This window comes from Entelurus aequoreus, linkage group LG14, assembly GCF_033978785.1.
Source record: "Entelurus aequoreus isolate RoL-2023_Sb linkage group LG14, RoL_Eaeq_v1.1, whole genome shotgun sequence".
Classification (NCBI taxonomy): Eukaryota; Metazoa; Chordata; class Actinopteri; order Syngnathiformes; family Syngnathidae; genus Entelurus; species Entelurus aequoreus.
This window is the reverse complement of record NC_084744.1, coordinates 14,859,269-14,876,955: the sequence shown is the minus strand read 5'-3', so window position 1 is coordinate 14,876,955 and position 17,687 is coordinate 14,859,269. Positions and strand designations below refer to the sequence as shown.

The following is a 17,687-nucleotide window of genomic DNA, read 5'->3' as shown; positions in this document are numbered from 1 at the left end:
TTTCAATTCTATGTGCCAGAAAAAAGAGACAATATTTTGCAGCAGATAATATGGATGAACTCTAATATTGTAATAGATGGAAAGCCTTTCTTTTGGAAAAATATGTTTGAAAGAGGAATCATTTTTGTCAATGATATTATCAATGAGAATGGTAAAATTATGAAGTATGATGAATTTAGAGCTATGTATGGTGATGCTTGCTCAAGCTTTTCATTTAATCAACTAACTGGAGTAATTGGGAAAAGATGGAAACAAATAATTGATTATGGAACTACTAAATGATTAGTTTGTAAACCTCTAATAAGAAATTGTAGTTGGCAAAAAGGAACTAAAATAAATTGAAAAATATATAATTGTTATTTAAAAAAGAAATCTTTGAAGGCTGCACCATACAACACATATGGAAAATGGGAGGGCATTTTTGACTGCCATGGGATGCCATATTCAAACTAATCTATAAAACTATTATCGATGTGCAAAATCGTTATTTTCAAATTAAAATTATTTATAACTTCTTACCCACGGAGAAAATGTTAAAATTATGGAACATGACAGTCAGATGATTGCCGATTTTGTTGTCAGGAGTCTGAATCCACCCTGCATTTGTTTTGGTATTGTCATATTGTGTCTTTGTTTTAGGTGGAAGTTAAAAAATGTGTTTAAGTATTGGTTTGTTTATGAAGCTTAATGTGGTTTCTGTTATTTTAGGAGAGTTCATTGACAATCATGATTTAGTCAATTTAATTATAGTACTCGGTAAAATGTTTATTTTTAAGGCCAAAAACAGATATTCACTTAGTATTACTTTCTTTAAAACATGTATTCAGTATTTTTTAACTTTAGAAAGTTACATGGTTGAAAACGATAATTATGCCAAAAAACATAAAAAAAGATGGGAAGTCCTCAAAGGCTTATTTTGAAAGTATAATTATGTTTATAGATTATATGCTATCTGTTTTTGTGTTCCTTAATTTGAGTGACCTGGACATAATCTGGACTGTACATAAATGCTTATTTTGAAAATGTAATTTTGTTTATAAATTATATGCAATCTGTTGTGTTCCCTAATTTTTTTCTGTGTACATGAATGAAGGTGTGTGTTGCTGAGTCCGACTTGGACATTATCTGGATTGGACCTGGTTTTAAAAACCCTTTAAACAAATTTAATTTCATTGACAACCTGGTCTGGTGAAGATAAGGTCCTTTAAAAACAAACAAAAAAAAAAAACAAGATAAATAAATAAAAAACATTTTCTTGGATAAAAAAGAAAGTAAAACAATATAAAAATAATAACATAAAAAATAGTATATGAAAATGTTAGTGGACCAGCAGCCTATACAATCATGTGTGCTTCAGGGACTGTGTCCCTTGCAGATGTGTTGTCTATGTTGTGGGAACCAGAATATTGGTAGCAGAAAGAAATAACCCCTTTTGTGTGAGTGGGTGTGGATGAGTGTGAATGGGGGGGAGGTTTTTTGGGTTGATGCATTGATTGAAAGTGTATCTTGTGTTTTTTCTATGTTGATTTAAATGAAAAAAAAATACAAATAAAAAAATAAAAAAATAAAACAATTACAAGATTTTTAGAACAGGTCAGCGGGCGACTCATCTGGTCCTTACGGGCGACCTGGTGCCCGCGGCACCGCGTTGGTGACCCCTGCTATAGACACACTCCGCAACCTTGTGGACAGCCTTCCAAGAAGAGTTGAAGCTGTAATAGCTGCAAAAGGTGGACTGACATCATATTGAACCCTGTGGGTTAGAAATGGGATGGCACTTCAAGTTCATTTGTGAGTCAAGGCAGGTGGCCAAATACTTTTGGCAATATAGTGCATTTGTACAGCATTTTGCATAATTTGAAAGTTATACATAAAGTTTTACATACAACTAAATCATCACTTTCATAGAAGATGCTTTTTATTTCCAATCGGCGATAAAAAACAATTTCTGTCATTAAAATATAAAGTGTTCATGAGGTATACAATAGGAATATTTTTCAATATATGAATTTATAAAACAATATGTAAAAACAGTCATGTATGAAATGATTCTGGAGTACACCCAAATGATCAATTGGAAGTTCAAATCTACTTCTTTCAATTCAATTTTGAATTGTGATTCTACTTCCTGTTTCCAACCTCTATTACAGGCCTGGGCAATTATTTTGACTCGGGGGGCCACATTTAGAGAAAAAAATGTGTCTGGGGGCCGGTATATCTATTTTTAGGAACACTAATACAAAACCTCACAATAGTGTCTTCATTGAATGCTAAAAACGTTATGACAGACCGCCTTTAAAAAACGTAATGGAATTTTAAATTTTTCTATGAACGATAAAACACTGAATATTGACAAAATATGAACCTCACACCCCCTTTCGATCGACATATATTACAATCAAGTGAAACGCAACAAAACAGTGAAATATGTGGGCTCTGTACCGAGGATGTCGTTGTGGCTTGTACAGCCCTTTGAGACACTTGTGATTTAGGGCTATATAAATAAACATTGATTGATTGATTGAAATATGAACAAAATAAACCCACCTACAATCTGATATTTGCTGAATTTCCCACAAGGATCAATAAAGTACTTTGTATTCTATATATATATATATATATATATATATATATATATATATATATATATATATATATATATATATATATATATATATATATATATATATATATATATATATATATATATGTATATATATCTTTGTTGAGGTGGCGACTTGTCCAGGGTGTACACCGCCTTCCGCCCGATTGTAGCTGAGATAGGCTCCAGCGCCCCCCGCGACCCCGAAGGGAATAAGCGATAGAAAATGGATGGATGGATGGATGGATGTTGTGAAAATATCCTTCCGCGTCTGTGGAAAGTCTTCCCGCCCACACTGCTTGGTGCCTCATCTGAGCTGTTGTGACGTAGATTACCATAGTAACTAATTAGATGATCATAGTAACTAATTAGATTACCATAGTAACTGGTAAATCATCCATAAGCGCAGATTCCAACCATTGAAATACTTTGTATAGTTGAAGACTTACGTCATAATGGCAGCTACAGTTTCCATCTTAAAATCTAAAAAAATTATTTGGGAATGTCCGGCGGGCCAGATTGAAAAGCTCAACGGGCCGCATGTGGCCCCCGGGCCTTAATTTTCCCAGGTCTGCTCTATTAGAATTCACGGAATGAATTATGACATTCTTCATAAAATTTGGAATTTTGCACAAGCCTGATAGCTACAACTTGTCATGACAATATTTGTGGACAACGCTCTAATTATAGAAGTCGACAAAATGTGGAGCACACACCTGATAACGAGGAAACATGTTGGTTAATTGAAAATATGTGTTAATTGGAGCATTACTTATTATTATTAAGCATTACTGTGGTAATGAACAAACACACTTTTGAGGCATATATATTTCCAGAAATGTTAGAACACTCCACTGTAACACCATACTTTGTGTGTTTTGTCTCTCAAGCAGGCGATAACCATACACTGAGGATCCTTCTGTACGCCCTCATCTTCTTCCTAAGCGTGTTTGGGAATCTGCTGATCATCCTGGTTCTGACGGCCAACAAGCGCATGCGGACAGTCACCAACACCTTCCTGCTGTCGCTGGCCGTCAGTGACCTGATGATGGCGGTCTTCTGCATGCCCTTCACCCTCATCCCCAACATCCTCAAGGATTTCATCTTCGGCGCCACCATGTGCAAGATAGTGACCTATCTGATGGGTGAGGTGAATCGTAATATATACCGCATAATATGTAAGAAGTATGACATATACAGTGGCACCTCGGTTTTCGTTATTGATCCGTTTAAGAAGGTCAGACGAGGACTGAATTGTACGAAAACTGCACAGGGCACATTTTGCACAGAATAATAATAGTTTTACATGCAGAAAACAAGGTGAAATACTTTTAAATGATTGATTAATTTGATAAATTAACATTTAACTCCCCTTTTATCTTTTAGAAGACTTGTCGGCGAAGACGACAATGAGCGGAGGGGGAGGGAGGGGGCAAACGCCATCGTTGTACTTTGTTACACATTCTTTCTTGAATTCAATAGTGTTTTTCACCCATTTTTCCGAATTACTTCCATTTGCAACTTTCTTTACTCCCATTGTGGCCTTTTTGGTCGCATAACGTCACTCCTTTCTGCAGAATTGTACGCAGGCAAACAGACTGGTTTTGTTACGCGCAATGTACAGACACCGTTTGTCAAAACATAAATTGGACCTAATCTACCAAGTGCTAAATAGTGTGTACAAACTATAAAATTGCATGTATTATTAGGGGGCATATTGCGGGTGCTCTATCAAGACTACGTGTGCAACTGATACCAAGTGCAAAATTGGTGCAGGGTACCCTTTTTAAATTAGGGTTTTGCATGTAGACCGCCTGTCACCATGGAGACACTCATTTCCCTCCACATTTGTGGCATCATATGGTCCAGACCAGGGGTCACCAACGTGGTGCCCGTGGGCACCAGGTAGCCCGTAAGGACCAGATGAGTAGCCCGCTGGCCTGTTCTAAAAATAGCTCAAATAGCAGCACTTACCAGTGAGCTGCCTCTATTTTTTAAATTGTATTTATTTACTAGCAAACTGGTCTCGCTTTGCCCGACATTTTAATTCTAAGAGAGACAAAACTCAAATAGAATTTGAAAATCCAAGAAAATATTTTAAAGACTTGGTCTTTACTTGTTTAAATAATTTCATAAATTTTTATACTTTGCTTCTTATAACTTTCAGAAAGACAATTTTAGAGAAAAAATACAACCTTAAAAATGATTTTAGGATTTTTAAACACATATACCTTTTTACCTTTTAACTTCCTTCGTCTTCTTTCCTGACAATTTAAATTAATATTCAAGTAAATTTATTTGTTTTATTGTAAAGAATAATAAATACATTTTAATTTAATTCTTCATTTTAGCTTCTGTTTTTTTCGACTAAGAATATTTGTGAAATATTTCTTCAAACTTATTATGATTAAAATTCAAAAAAATTATTCTGGCAAATCTAGAAAATCTGTAGAATCAAATTTAAATCTTATTTCAAAGTCTTTTGAATTTCTTTTAAAATTTTTGTTCTGGAAAATCTAGAAGAAATAATGATTTGTCTTTGTTGGAAATATAGCTTGGTCCAATTTGTTATATATTCTAACAAAGTGCAGATTGGATTTTAACCTCTTTAAAACATGTCATCAAAATTCTAAAATTAATCTTGATCAGGAAAAATTACTAATGATGCTCCATAAATTATTTTTTTTATTTTTTCAAAAACATTCGAATTAGCTAGTTTTTCTCTTCTTTTTTTTGGTTGAATTTTGAATTTTAAAGAGTCAAAATTGAAGATAAACTATGTTTCAAAATTTAATTGTCATTTTTTTCGTGTTTTCTCCTCTTTTAAACCGTCCAATTAAGTGTAAATATCATTAATTATTAATAATAACATAGATTTAAAGGTAAATTGAGCAAATTGGTTATTTCTGGCAATTTATTTAAGTGTGTATCTAACTGGTAGCCCTTCGCATTAATCAGTACCCAAGAAGTAGCTCTTGGTTCAAAAAGGTTGGTGACCCCTGGTCCAGACTGTTCCATCCATCCATTTTCTACCGCTTGTCCCTTGTGGGGTCGCGGGGCGTGCTGGAGCCTATCTCAGCTGTATTCGGGCGGAAGGCAGGGTACACCCTGGACAAGTTGCCACATCATCGCAGGGCCAACACAGATAGACAGACAACATTCACACTCACATTCACACACTAGGGCCAATTTAGTGTTGCCAATCAACCTATCCCCAGGTGCATGTCTTTGAAGGTGGGAGGAAGCCGGAGTACCCGGAGGGAACATGCAAACTCCACACAGAAAGACCCCAAGTCTGGGGATCCAAACCAGGACCTTTGTATTGTGAGGCACATGCACTAACCCCTGTTCCACCGTGCTGCCCGTCCAAACTGTTGCGTTTCGTTATATCGTTGAACATGCAGCACACAAATATCATCTGCGCCTCGTTTTCTGGGCTATACTAAAGTGCAATCTCGACAACAGAACCCATTTGGGACGGCGTGGCGAAGTTGGTAGAGTGGCTGTGCCAGCAATCGGAGTGTTGCTGGTTACTGGGGTTCAATCCCCACCTTCTACCTTCCTAGTCACGTCCGTTGTGTCCTTGGGCAAGACACTTCACCCTTTGCCTCTGATGGCTGCTGGTTAGCGCCTTGCATGGCAGCTCCCGCCATCAGTGTGTGAATGTGTGTGTGAATGGGTAAATGTGGAAATAGTGTCAAAGCGCTTTGAGTACCTTGAAGGTAGAAAAGCGCTATACAAGTATAACACATTTATCATTATTTATTATTTATAGCACGCTGAAGGCGCAACCTGGGAGGTGCCGATGTTGTTGTGATGGTCATTCGTCTGGATTATTTTAAGAAAGAAAATGCATATTGATTTTCCATATAGGAGATATAATTATGAACAATATATATGGAAAAATAACCGCATGGAATAAACCCACCATTAAATCAGTTTTAATCAGCACCCTACAGTAAATCATCCATCAGCATACATTTATAAAATAATATTGCTGAATAGACGATGTGTCTAATATTTTTTATTTATAACAATCCAAATATGTTGACACACACACAACTTGGATTATGTCTCTCAGTCATCTGTCTTTTGCGCGATCCCTCTTTTTCTGAAATCCATTTGTGCGTAACTGTACCAGTTTGCACGTATATTTTAACTATGCTAAATATAGATGCAAAACAGTTTCAGTCTTGAAGAACTGTGATAAATGATGATATTTGCACAGTCTCCTCCTACTATTATGAGCATTCTGATAATCAACGTATATTATATAACGTATATTACAACGAAAACAGGTCTGTGGCCACTGTTTTGCGTCTAAATTTAGCACATTTGAAATGTTAGTGCAAACTGGCACAGTTATGCACAAATGGATGTTAGAAAGGAGGCGATTGGGCTGCAACGACAGACGGGATGGAGAGAAAATGTTCAGCTTATTTGCATGTCAACATATCTATTCAGCAATGGCATTTTATTATTCTATAGCTGCTGAAGGACTTAAGGGGCTGATTAAAACACATACAATTCAAGATCCCAATTCGTTTTGGTGTCTGCTGGCATTTTCTCTTAAAGGTGTTCATTTTTTCCACATAGGAGATATACAATTATAGAAGATATATTATTACTATAGATCTATAGATCTACTATGGAATACAGGTGAAACTCGACAAATTTTAATATCGTGCAAATGAATGCTTATACCAGCAATTAGATTTACAGGGTGAGATGAATATATGACAAACTGTATGCTCATAAAATGCAACTCAAGATATTTCAGGACTTCTTTTGATATCATTTTAATTATAATGGCTTATAGCATATAAAAACCTCACATTTCAATTTTTTTTTTAACATTTTGGGTTTTCAGAAACTGTAAAACATGATCATCAAAATGAAAAAAATAAATAAAGCATGACATATTTCATTTTGCATGTAATGAGTTTACATCACATATTAGTTTTACATTTGAAGTTGAATTGCTGAAATTAATGGACGTTATTTGCACGATATTTTTATTTTTTCATGTTTCACCTGTACTTCTTGCAATATGCATTTTCTTGTGGCTGGATCATTCCAGAGCCACCATCGCAACACCGCAGTGCCTTCCAGAGCACATCTTCAGCGTGCAGAAAGTAAGTTCTATTGTCTAGATTGCGCTTTGATATAGACTAGAAAAGCTGGTACATTTTATATTTGTGTGCTGCATGTCAACAGCATAACAAAATGTCACAGGTTGGACCATGTGATGCCATAAATATGAAGGAAATTAGGTATAGTTCACGCAAAAACCTTCTCTAAATATGGCGGTCTGGACCACTTTTGCACTCGTTATCAATTGTAGAAGCAGTCTTAGTAGATCACCCGCAACAAGCCCACTAATAGTTCTATGCAATGTTATAGTTTTCGCAAGTTATTTGAATCTTAGTAGATGAGGCCCAAACACGCTAAATGGAATGCGCTCTCTATGTTGCTATTTTAAGAGATGCAGTCCTCTGCAAACAAGTTCACTATACCGGCTTTGCGTTCGCTATCTATTTTGCACCTGTTTTAATACACGCAAACCTTTTGTAAATCAGGCCCAACAAGTTATAAAGAAAACTTTGCACTATAAAATCAAAAGGACACTACTGCACCATGGGTTGTGGTGTACAGTAATCCTTTGTTTTTTAGCGCTGTAAATTGGTTCCAAATATGACTGCGATAAACAGTAAACATGAATCTAATATTTTCAAATATAGGTAGGGCATAAACAACCTGTTAACTGCATTCAAAATACATTTTTCAACATTATGAGAACCATCTAGTTGTGGAATAAGACCCTATAGTCACTTATACACTCTTTTATTTGAATATAGTAATGCTGTCTGAGTGGCCACAATACTGAACAGCATACTCTGAATGGGTTGCTCTCATTTATTTTATTTCATTTAGCCATTTTTATGTTTGAAAATGCCTAATTAAGCGCAAACATGTTATGGAATATACTTGAAAAAAATGAAAATAATCTGCGATGTGGTGAATCTGCAATATTTGAAGGGTGATGTGGCGACTGTGCACAACTGGGAAAAACATAATGTAACCATAATCCAATTTCAATGAAAACATGGTGTATTTAAAACAAAATACAAAAATATATATATATAAAAAAAAAATAAAAAAAAAATAAAAATAAAATAAAAAAAATACACAACCAAAACAACCAAGCAACAAACATAATTCCTGTTCCTTTTGCATTCCGGAAAATAAAAATCCTTTGAACACCCAGGTGCATGCTGGTCCCCAACCAGTAAATGCCCATATGAAACAAAAACATCATAATCATAAGAAAACACCTAAATTAGGGATTCTCAAACTGTGGTACGTGTACCACTAGTGGTACGGCAAATAATCACTTGATTAAAGTACAGTATTTAATTTTCCAATATTCAAACACAGTGTGACTGTTCAAACTGAGTGTAATGTTACAGTGGCCAACGCGTTAACTAAAACTTTGAGTTTGCATGGTTTTCCCCGTCAGTGCGTGGGTTCCCTGAGGGTACTCCGGCTTCCTCCCACTTCCAAAGACATGCACCTGGGGATAGGTTGATTGGCAACACTAAATTGGCCCTAGTGTGTGAATGTGAGTGTGAACGTTGTCTGTCTATCTGTGATGAGGTGGCGACTTATCCAGGGTGCAACCCCGCCTTCCCCCCAAATGCAGGCTTCGGCACAGAAAATGAGCGGATGAATGAACTAAAACTGTATTTTAATGTTGGTCATTATGGTGGTAATTGGAGAGACACATTTTTTCCTGGTGAAAAATTTTTGGGAACCACTGACCTAAACTAAACAGATAACATAATAACAGATTAGTAACAGAAATTCAATCATAATGAAATCACATCTAAATACTGAACCAAACAACACTTCAGTTAACTGAATAGCTCCAACACAACACAATGTTTGGGCGTACAACAATCAGAACAGTTTACAAAAAAAGGAACCATACAAAAAGTGGACTGCCACTGTACTCTATGTGGAAATGCATTGCATGATGCACGTTTTTGGATCGTATTAGATTGTGAATGCGTATATTCGTGGGCCAAAACATTACGTTTGTGTCACGTTACTGAGGCACAGCACGGTCCGACAACACACTTCACCTCATGCACCCAAACACACATTCACAGTTTGCATTCGGCCATTCGTGTATGAGAGGTAAAGAGTAATTTCCCGCCTTGCCGTGTCAGGAGGGAAATGGCAGATCGGATCAGGGCCAACATGATTTCCTCTCCCGTATAGATAACTATTCCCACCTCTCCGCCTTGCATATGTTTTTCTAAACACAGCACAGGTTTTGTTCTTGTTTTGGTTGAAGATATTACACCGCACATCAACAAACATGCTTCTGTTACCTATTCACCTTGAACCCAATATCAGAACGGATAAGTAACGGATGGGAGCGACTTGAAAACAAGGTGTTGTATCCCCACAGGTATATCAGTGAGCATCTCTACGTTCAGCCTGGTCGCCATAGCGATTGAGCGCTACAGCGCCATATGTAACCCATTGAAGTCAAGGGTGTGGCAGACACGCTCACATGCTTACCGGGTGATTGCGGCGACATGGCTGCTGGCTCTCATCCTCATGATCCCGTATCCAGTGGTCAGTCATCTGGACTCCTTTCAGCGACCCGACAACACCACCGCCCACCGGTGTCGCTGCAAGTGGCCCGTCATCATGGCCGAGCAGACCTGGTGAGTCCAATAACACTTGTATTACTACAAGTCACTTAAGGAAAATGAGAAAAATGGACATTTGTAACTTGCACTTACTCTTACATATGTAAGTGCATATATGTATGTAGGTATAGTCAAGGTTTCTGTGGTTTATCCGTTATACAGTGCTCAATACCGGGGTAGAGTGGAATATACGTTAGGTCAGGAAAAAACACAGAGGCTATTTCATCCCTACAAGCCTGTTTCGCAGGGAAACCTGTGATACAGGCTTTTGGGGATGAAATATTCTCTGTGTTTTTTCCTGACATAACGTATGTATGTATGTAGATATATAGTTTAGAAAGAAAATGCATAAAGGCAACTTTTTAGCAGTCAGTATGCACAAACAGAAGCAAACAGCCTGGCACCCCTGGCAAAATGGATGGAATCATCATACTTTAGTGAGGATATTTATTCAGTTGTTTAGTTTTGTCGAAAAAAAAAGCAGATAACAGAAATGACATACATCTATAGCAATTACGAATGGCAATATTCTGGCTTTAAGAAACACTAAAAGAAATAAAGAAAATAAATTGTGGTATTCATTTATGGATGAAACAGAGTGAAAAGTATGGAATTACCTAATTCTGAGGAAAAAAATATGGAATCATGGAACACAAACAAAAATAGTACTACAACACACCAGTAGTACTTTGTTGCATCACCTTTGGCAGTCATAACAGCTTGCAGTCTCTGGGGCATGGACTTAACAAGTGACAAGTAGTATTCGTCATCAAACTTGCTCCAATTTTCTCTGATTGAGAGGTCGGAGTCTTGTCATGGACCGTTTTAATCAATTTCCACCACAGATTTTGAGTTGAATAAAAATCCGGACTATTTTTGCAGGCCATGACAATTAAACCTTTTTATATTTTTTCAAATAAAAAATCTTCATGGCAAGATGCATTATCATTTTGGAAAAATGGTGTCATCCTTTGGACTGATAGAATGAGAAAAGTGTCCAAAATGGCAATGCAAACTTGTGCATTTATTGAAGATGAGGTTTTATGAAGACGACTGCCTGAAGAAAATATGCACATTTCCACAGTTATTGATGATATGGGTCTGCATGTCAGGCAATGGCACTGGGGAGATGGCTGTCATTACCTGACATGCAGACCCATATCATCAATAACTGTGGAAATGTGCATATTTTCTTCAGGCAGTCGTCTTCATAAAACCTCACAAACTAAAAGTTCCAGCAATATGACTTTCATCCAGTCATTCATAGTCCCCGATTGATTTTCCCTTTAAGTGTTAATGACAGTTTTCCATTTAGCTTTACTGTATTTAAATCCCATTTCCTTAGACGGTTTCTTACTGTTCGGTAACAGAGGATGACTCCAGTTTCCGCCCATTCATTCTTCTTCTTCATTTGTTTTGCTGTGCATTTTCTGTTTTCATGGCATGTTTAAGGTTTTTGTCTTGACATTCTGATGTTTTCCTTAGTCTATCAGTATGCTTGCCTTTTACAACCTCCCCACGTTGTTTGTACTTGCTCCAGAATTTAGACAAAGCTGACTGTAAACAAACATCTTGTGCAACATTGCACAAGGATTTACCTTCTTGAAGAAGTTTGATAACGCTCTCTTTTGTTCCAACTGACATTTCACGTGTTGGAGCTATGATTCATGTCAATCTAACTGGTGCAACAGCTATCCGGCGCGGTATAGCTCGGTTGGTAGAGTGGCCGTGCCGGCAACTTGAGTGTTCCAGGTTCGATCCCCGCTTCCGCCATCCTAGTCACTGCCGTTGTGTCCTTGGGCAAGACACTTTACCCACCTGCTCCCAGTGCCACCCACACTGGTTTAAATGTAACTTAGATATTGGGTTTCACTATGTAGATAGATAGATAGATAGTACTTTATTGATTCCTTCAGGAGAGTTCCCTCAAAAGCGCTATACAAAAATAATTCACTTCACTGCTTTTCAACTGCAGACTAATGACCAGATTTAATATGATACAGGTGTTAGCTTTGGAAATGAATATTTCATTTCATATTCCTTTTACAGGAATGAGTCATTCCCCTCTGCTTGATCTAAAAATGTAACTGGTAAAGACTACCACAGTTAATATTCTTTATTTCCTCGCGTGTTTCCTAAAGCCAGAGAGTTTCCATTGAAATTGACTATAGTTTTGTGTCATGTCATTTTTTGGCCCTACAAAATCAAACTGAATGGACATTCTCCAAGTCTGGTGATTCCAGGCAACATTTCCAGAGAGCAAAATGTATGGGGGGGGGCCACCTTCTGCCTTCACTATTATTCCTTTTTTGTATATCCAGAGGAACAAGTGGACAATTAATTTTGCCCATTTATTTTGTCAGAGTTACGGGAGAGCTCTGCCTTTTGCAAACATGCTAGTCAAATACCATCTCTATGACAGCACTCTAGTGTTTTTTAGGAATCTGCTGCAAAAATGTGAGTCTCTCACAAGTTTTTGCAACTGAACTTGCGGGGCCACCAGTCCTTGGCAACAACTACTTTATTTAGTATGTTATGTGTTTAGTAATGAGTAAGTACACACATGATTCTGATTCTGATGTTCGTTAAGAGTAACAACAAAAGCATTTTAAAGAAATTGAGATTTAATTAGCAATATACTGCATTTAATTGTATTCAAAGTGTTAAGCTGAATATATATATATATATATATATATATATATATATATATATATATATATATATATATATATATATATATTTACATACATTTTTTTTCTTTTTTTTTTTGTTCGGTCCTGCTCCTCAGGCAAATCATATTGTTGATGTAGCTGCCCATATTTTCTGTACAGATCGGCGGGTCTGCTGGGCCCTTATGGCCTTTTACCGGATGGGATGCCTGATGGGTGGTGGGCGGGGGGGGCCTCGACGTACGGGATTTGGTGGCACTGAGCACTGGTGGCGTGCCAGGCCTGTTTTATTTTTAAAAAATTTTGAGAGGGGTTAGTGGAGTGAATGTTGGTGGGATCTACGGGAATGCTTGGGAGCGGTCGGACTGCGGGCCGAGTTGCAGGTCATTTTCTCCCTTACCCGGGGCGGCTGCGTCCTGTTCGCCTCTCGGTGGCGAACCCCGGTGCGGTCTGTGGCTGTGGCGCTGGACGTGGTTGGTGACGCGTTGGGGTGTTTGGTTGGCCGGGGTGCATGTCCGATGGCTCGATTGGCTGGGCTGTGGATGGAGTTGGGGTCGTTGGGTTGGTGGCCTCGGTGGTAGCCGAGTTGCGGTTTGCTGGGTCAGTCGCTCTTTTATATCGGTTTTGGCGGCCACGGGTGTTTGTACTGTGGCTGTAACGGCTGACCTCCTAATTTTAAATACACAGTACGCACTCTGGGGGTCTTATACACTCCCACATCACATCACGCCCCTCATTGCCTCCTCGACGGCTCCGGGGACTACGGTCTGGTGGCCTGCCATTTCCGGGCAGAGATCTTGCTGAGGGTGTGAGGTTTTTATTTATTTTTATTTTTTATCTAATAAACTTTTTTTGGGTGGCGTCGCACGAGTTTCGCTTCCTGTTGGGCGTGGTCTGGGCCCGTCTGGTCCGGCCTTGCGCTGCGGGGTCTGTGGAAGTTGACTTAATGCTGTGGCAGCTGTGGATAATGCATATGTTTAAGAGCTATTTCTTTATTCATAATCATGTTTGAATCAGCTCATATTTTCTTCCTTAATTTTACTCTGTATACTAGTTTCTCTTTGTCTTCAGATTGCCTGGTTAGACAGGGTCGTAAACCATCAGGAATGTGAACACAACCCCCAAGTCTCTCTTCTTATCAGTGTTGAGGGGGGGGGAAATGGGGGCTTTCTTTGTGTGAAAAGAGTTGCTTTTTGCCTGTGGAAGGCCAGATCAACTTGGGCTGCGCATTTGTATGTGTTGTTCGAGGCTGGTCTCATTATTGCCAAAGCTTTGACAATAAAATTACAAAATACCTATTCTGTGCTTGGTGGTACCTTTTGAGTTCAGTTGATATGTCATTAAGGAACTTGGGACTGACCAGCGTTTTACATCCCACTTGGAGGAACATCTGGTCAAACGCAACACTTAATGCTGTGGCAGCGCAGCCCTCTTGTTTGGTGTGGGTGCTGTGTCTCGGTTGTTTGGGCGGTGGTGTGTGAGTGTGTGCAGGTTTGGGTTGGGGAGTGGAGTCTTTTGGTGGAGCAGGTGTTGATGTCTCTTGTTTGCGTGTTGACGTTTGGGCTGACTGGCAGGCTGCACCTGGCTGGTCTCCATGATCCTGTTGGCGCGTGGTTTGCGGTCGCGGTTTTTTCAATCGCTTTGATTTGATCAAGTGCTGCTGGTTGTCTGGGGTATTGCAGCCGTTTTTTCTGCTGCCGTTTGTTTGTAGTGTGGGCGCTTGTGGCTGCTGGATCCAGTGCGTGAGGGTGGCCGATGTTGTGACTTTTTTTATTTTTTACCGGGGAGTATTCGCCAGGGATGTTCCATCTCTATTGTTGGGGACCCTGCAGGTGGGATGGGTAGTTCCAGTGGCCCCGTGCTGGGCGGTCTTGCGGCGACAGACTTGGGTGGGGGCGGGGGTGTTTGGGGGTTGGTCTCGTGGGGGCTCGGTTGCTGGTGGGTGGGGGCATTCTTCCCATCCAGCTACGGGTTTGGTCTCTCGCTGGCTCGGGGCCTGGCTGTTCCTGCTTCTCCTGTACCTTGTCCTCTGCCAGGCGGCTCTGGGGTTCTTAATAATATAAATCCATTTATTAAACTCAAATACAAATAAGGCAACAATAGAAGCATCCCACACTTCTCTTTTGTAAAGTAAATCTGTACAGCAAATATGTGTACATAAATATGCATCCACATCAACAATATGATTTGCCTGAGTAGCTGGACAGGACAAAACATGTTTTAATCTCTTTGGGAATGAGAGTATACATATTTTTATTTCCATTTTAAAACATAACATTTTCTTTCGTGACAGGTTTAGAGGAGTCTTCGGCTAATGTTTTCACCAAGTGCGAACATATTCCACGTTCACAGATCAATCAGCTTCTGCAGCCTCCAACCAATTCTCACCACGATTACTTGAGCGTCATGCTAACACTCTCAAGGGCACCTGCACGCAAAAGCTCCATCCTGCTCGCGCTGCTGTCAACTCTCTGGCAGATGTATTAAAATTGCATTGATACTCTCGTGTATTTAAGGTACATTCTGCTGCTGCTTTTGCTGTTTGCCATTCCGGGGGTGGTGATGAGTGTGGCCTATGGACTCATCTCCAGGGAACTTTATCGAGGGATCCAGTTTGAGATGGGACACAAAAAAGACTCTACAGGTGAGGGCTTGTATGTCACATTAGGAATGTTGAAGTAACATATTTGTCTTAACAATAAGTGAATAATCATACGATATATATATATATATATATATATATATATATATATATATATATATATATATATATATATATATATATATATATATATACATATATACAATACAGGCCAAAAGTTTGGACACACCTTCTCATTCAATAGTTTTCTTTATTTTCATGACTATTTCATGCCATTGTAGATTGTCACTGAAGGCATCAAAACTATGGAAGAACACATGTGGAGTTATGTAATTAACAAAAAAAGGTGAAATAACTGAAAACATGTTTTATATTCGAGTTTCTTCAAAATAGCCACCCTTTGCTCTGATTACCGTTTTGCATACTCTTGGCATTCTCTCGATGAGCTTCAAGAGGTAGTCACTGGAAAGGGTTTTCACTTCACAGGTGTCATAGTTTTGATGCCTTCAGTGACAATCTACAATGTAAATAGTCATGAAAATAAAGAAAACCCATTGAAATGAGGTGTGTCCAAACTCTAGGCCCGTACTGTGTGTATTAGAGATGCGCGGTTTGCGGACACAACCGCGGAGTCCGCGGATAAATCCGCGGGTCGGGCGGATGCATGACGAAAAAAATACATTTTAAATAGATTCGGGCGGGTGGCGGTTGAACCAATTCGGAAATACATATACATAGTTAAATGTTGTTACCCACATACGAAAAACGAGCAACACTCTTTGAAACAGGCAATTATTCATCAGGCACTGCTGCAGCTGTCACGCCAAATTTCTTCCCCACTACAAAAACCTCCCCCCCCCCCACCATTTACATCCGGGGCTGCGTCCAATAAAGTCACAAAGTTGCCGGGGGTCCTTAACCGGCACGCGACTGTCCTGTTTCGCGCCTGTACAAAAAAAACAATAATCGATTTCTTCAGATTCCAGCAGCTGTCAAAGACGAAGTATCTTTCCAGCGACGGGCAGTCAAAGCCGAAGTGCTATCGATCGCTGTCAATGACGTAAGAGGAGGAGGGAGGGGGGGGGGGGGGGGGCGGGGGGGGGGGGTTTGTAGGGGGAATAAATTTGGCGTAACACAGCACACCACAACACAACACAACAGAAGAAGAAGAAAAAAATAAAAAGATGCCAACGCCGGCAGCAAACGTGGTACGCGACAAACTAAAAAGGGAATACTAAAGACCAGGGAAAAAAAATAACAATAATAGTCAACACTTTAATGGAAATGACAATAATATTATAATAATGATAAATAACATTATCACGCATTAATATCTCTTAGCCTCTAATGCGTGGCCAAGAGCTATTAATGCGTGGCACGCATTGAATGTCTCTGCTGCATTGGATCAGTCTCCTTTCTGCCTTGCATCGTCTATATTAGATATATAACAACGGGTGGGTGGCGGGTGGCGGGCGGTTGTGGTTTTGATAAAATGTTAGTTCAGGTGGATGGCGGGTGGATGACGACTTTTGTGATGCGGTTGCGGATGAAATAATTGCCTATCCGCGCATCTCTAGTGTGTATATATACATATATATATATATATATATATATATATGAGGCGTAGTGGGTAGAGCGGCCGTGCCAGAAACCTGAGGGTTGCAGGTTCGCTCCCCGCCTCTTGACATCCAAATCGCTTGGTCAGGACACTTCACCCTTGCCCCCGGTGCCGCTCACACTGGTGAATGAATGATAGGTGGTGGTCGGAGGGGCCGTAGGCGCAAACTGGCAGCCTCGCTTCCGTCAGTGTACCCCAGGTCAGCTGTGGCTACAAATGTAGCTTACCACCACCAGGTGTGAATGAATGATGGGTTCCCACTTCTCTGCGAGCGCTTTGAGTATCTAATAATAGAAAAGCGCGATATAAAATCTAACCCATCATATGTATATACATATATATATATATACATATACACATATATATATATATATATATATATATATATATATATATATATATATATATATATATATATATATATATATATATAAAATATATATATATATATATAAAATATATATATATATAT

General features: G+C 39.0%; 1 protein-coding gene across 3 annotated transcripts in view; it reads left to right on the top strand.

The window, feature by feature from the left end:
* Positions 1-17,687, top strand: part of cckbrb (cholecystokinin B receptor b) — a 79,490-nt gene that overhangs the window by 45,824 nt on the left and 15,979 nt on the right. For 2 of the 3 annotated variants that reach the window (XM_062069036.1, XM_062069038.1), the window contains exons 2-4: positions 3,493-3,747; positions 10,080-10,341; positions 15,512-15,639. In XM_062069036.1, the coding sequence (XP_061925020.1) occupies positions 3,493-3,747; positions 10,080-10,341; positions 15,512-15,639 (645 nt within the window). The remainder of the gene's footprint in view (positions 1-3,492; positions 3,748-10,079; positions 10,342-15,511; positions 15,640-17,687) is intronic. The other variant, XM_062069037.1, reaches the window with a different exon arrangement.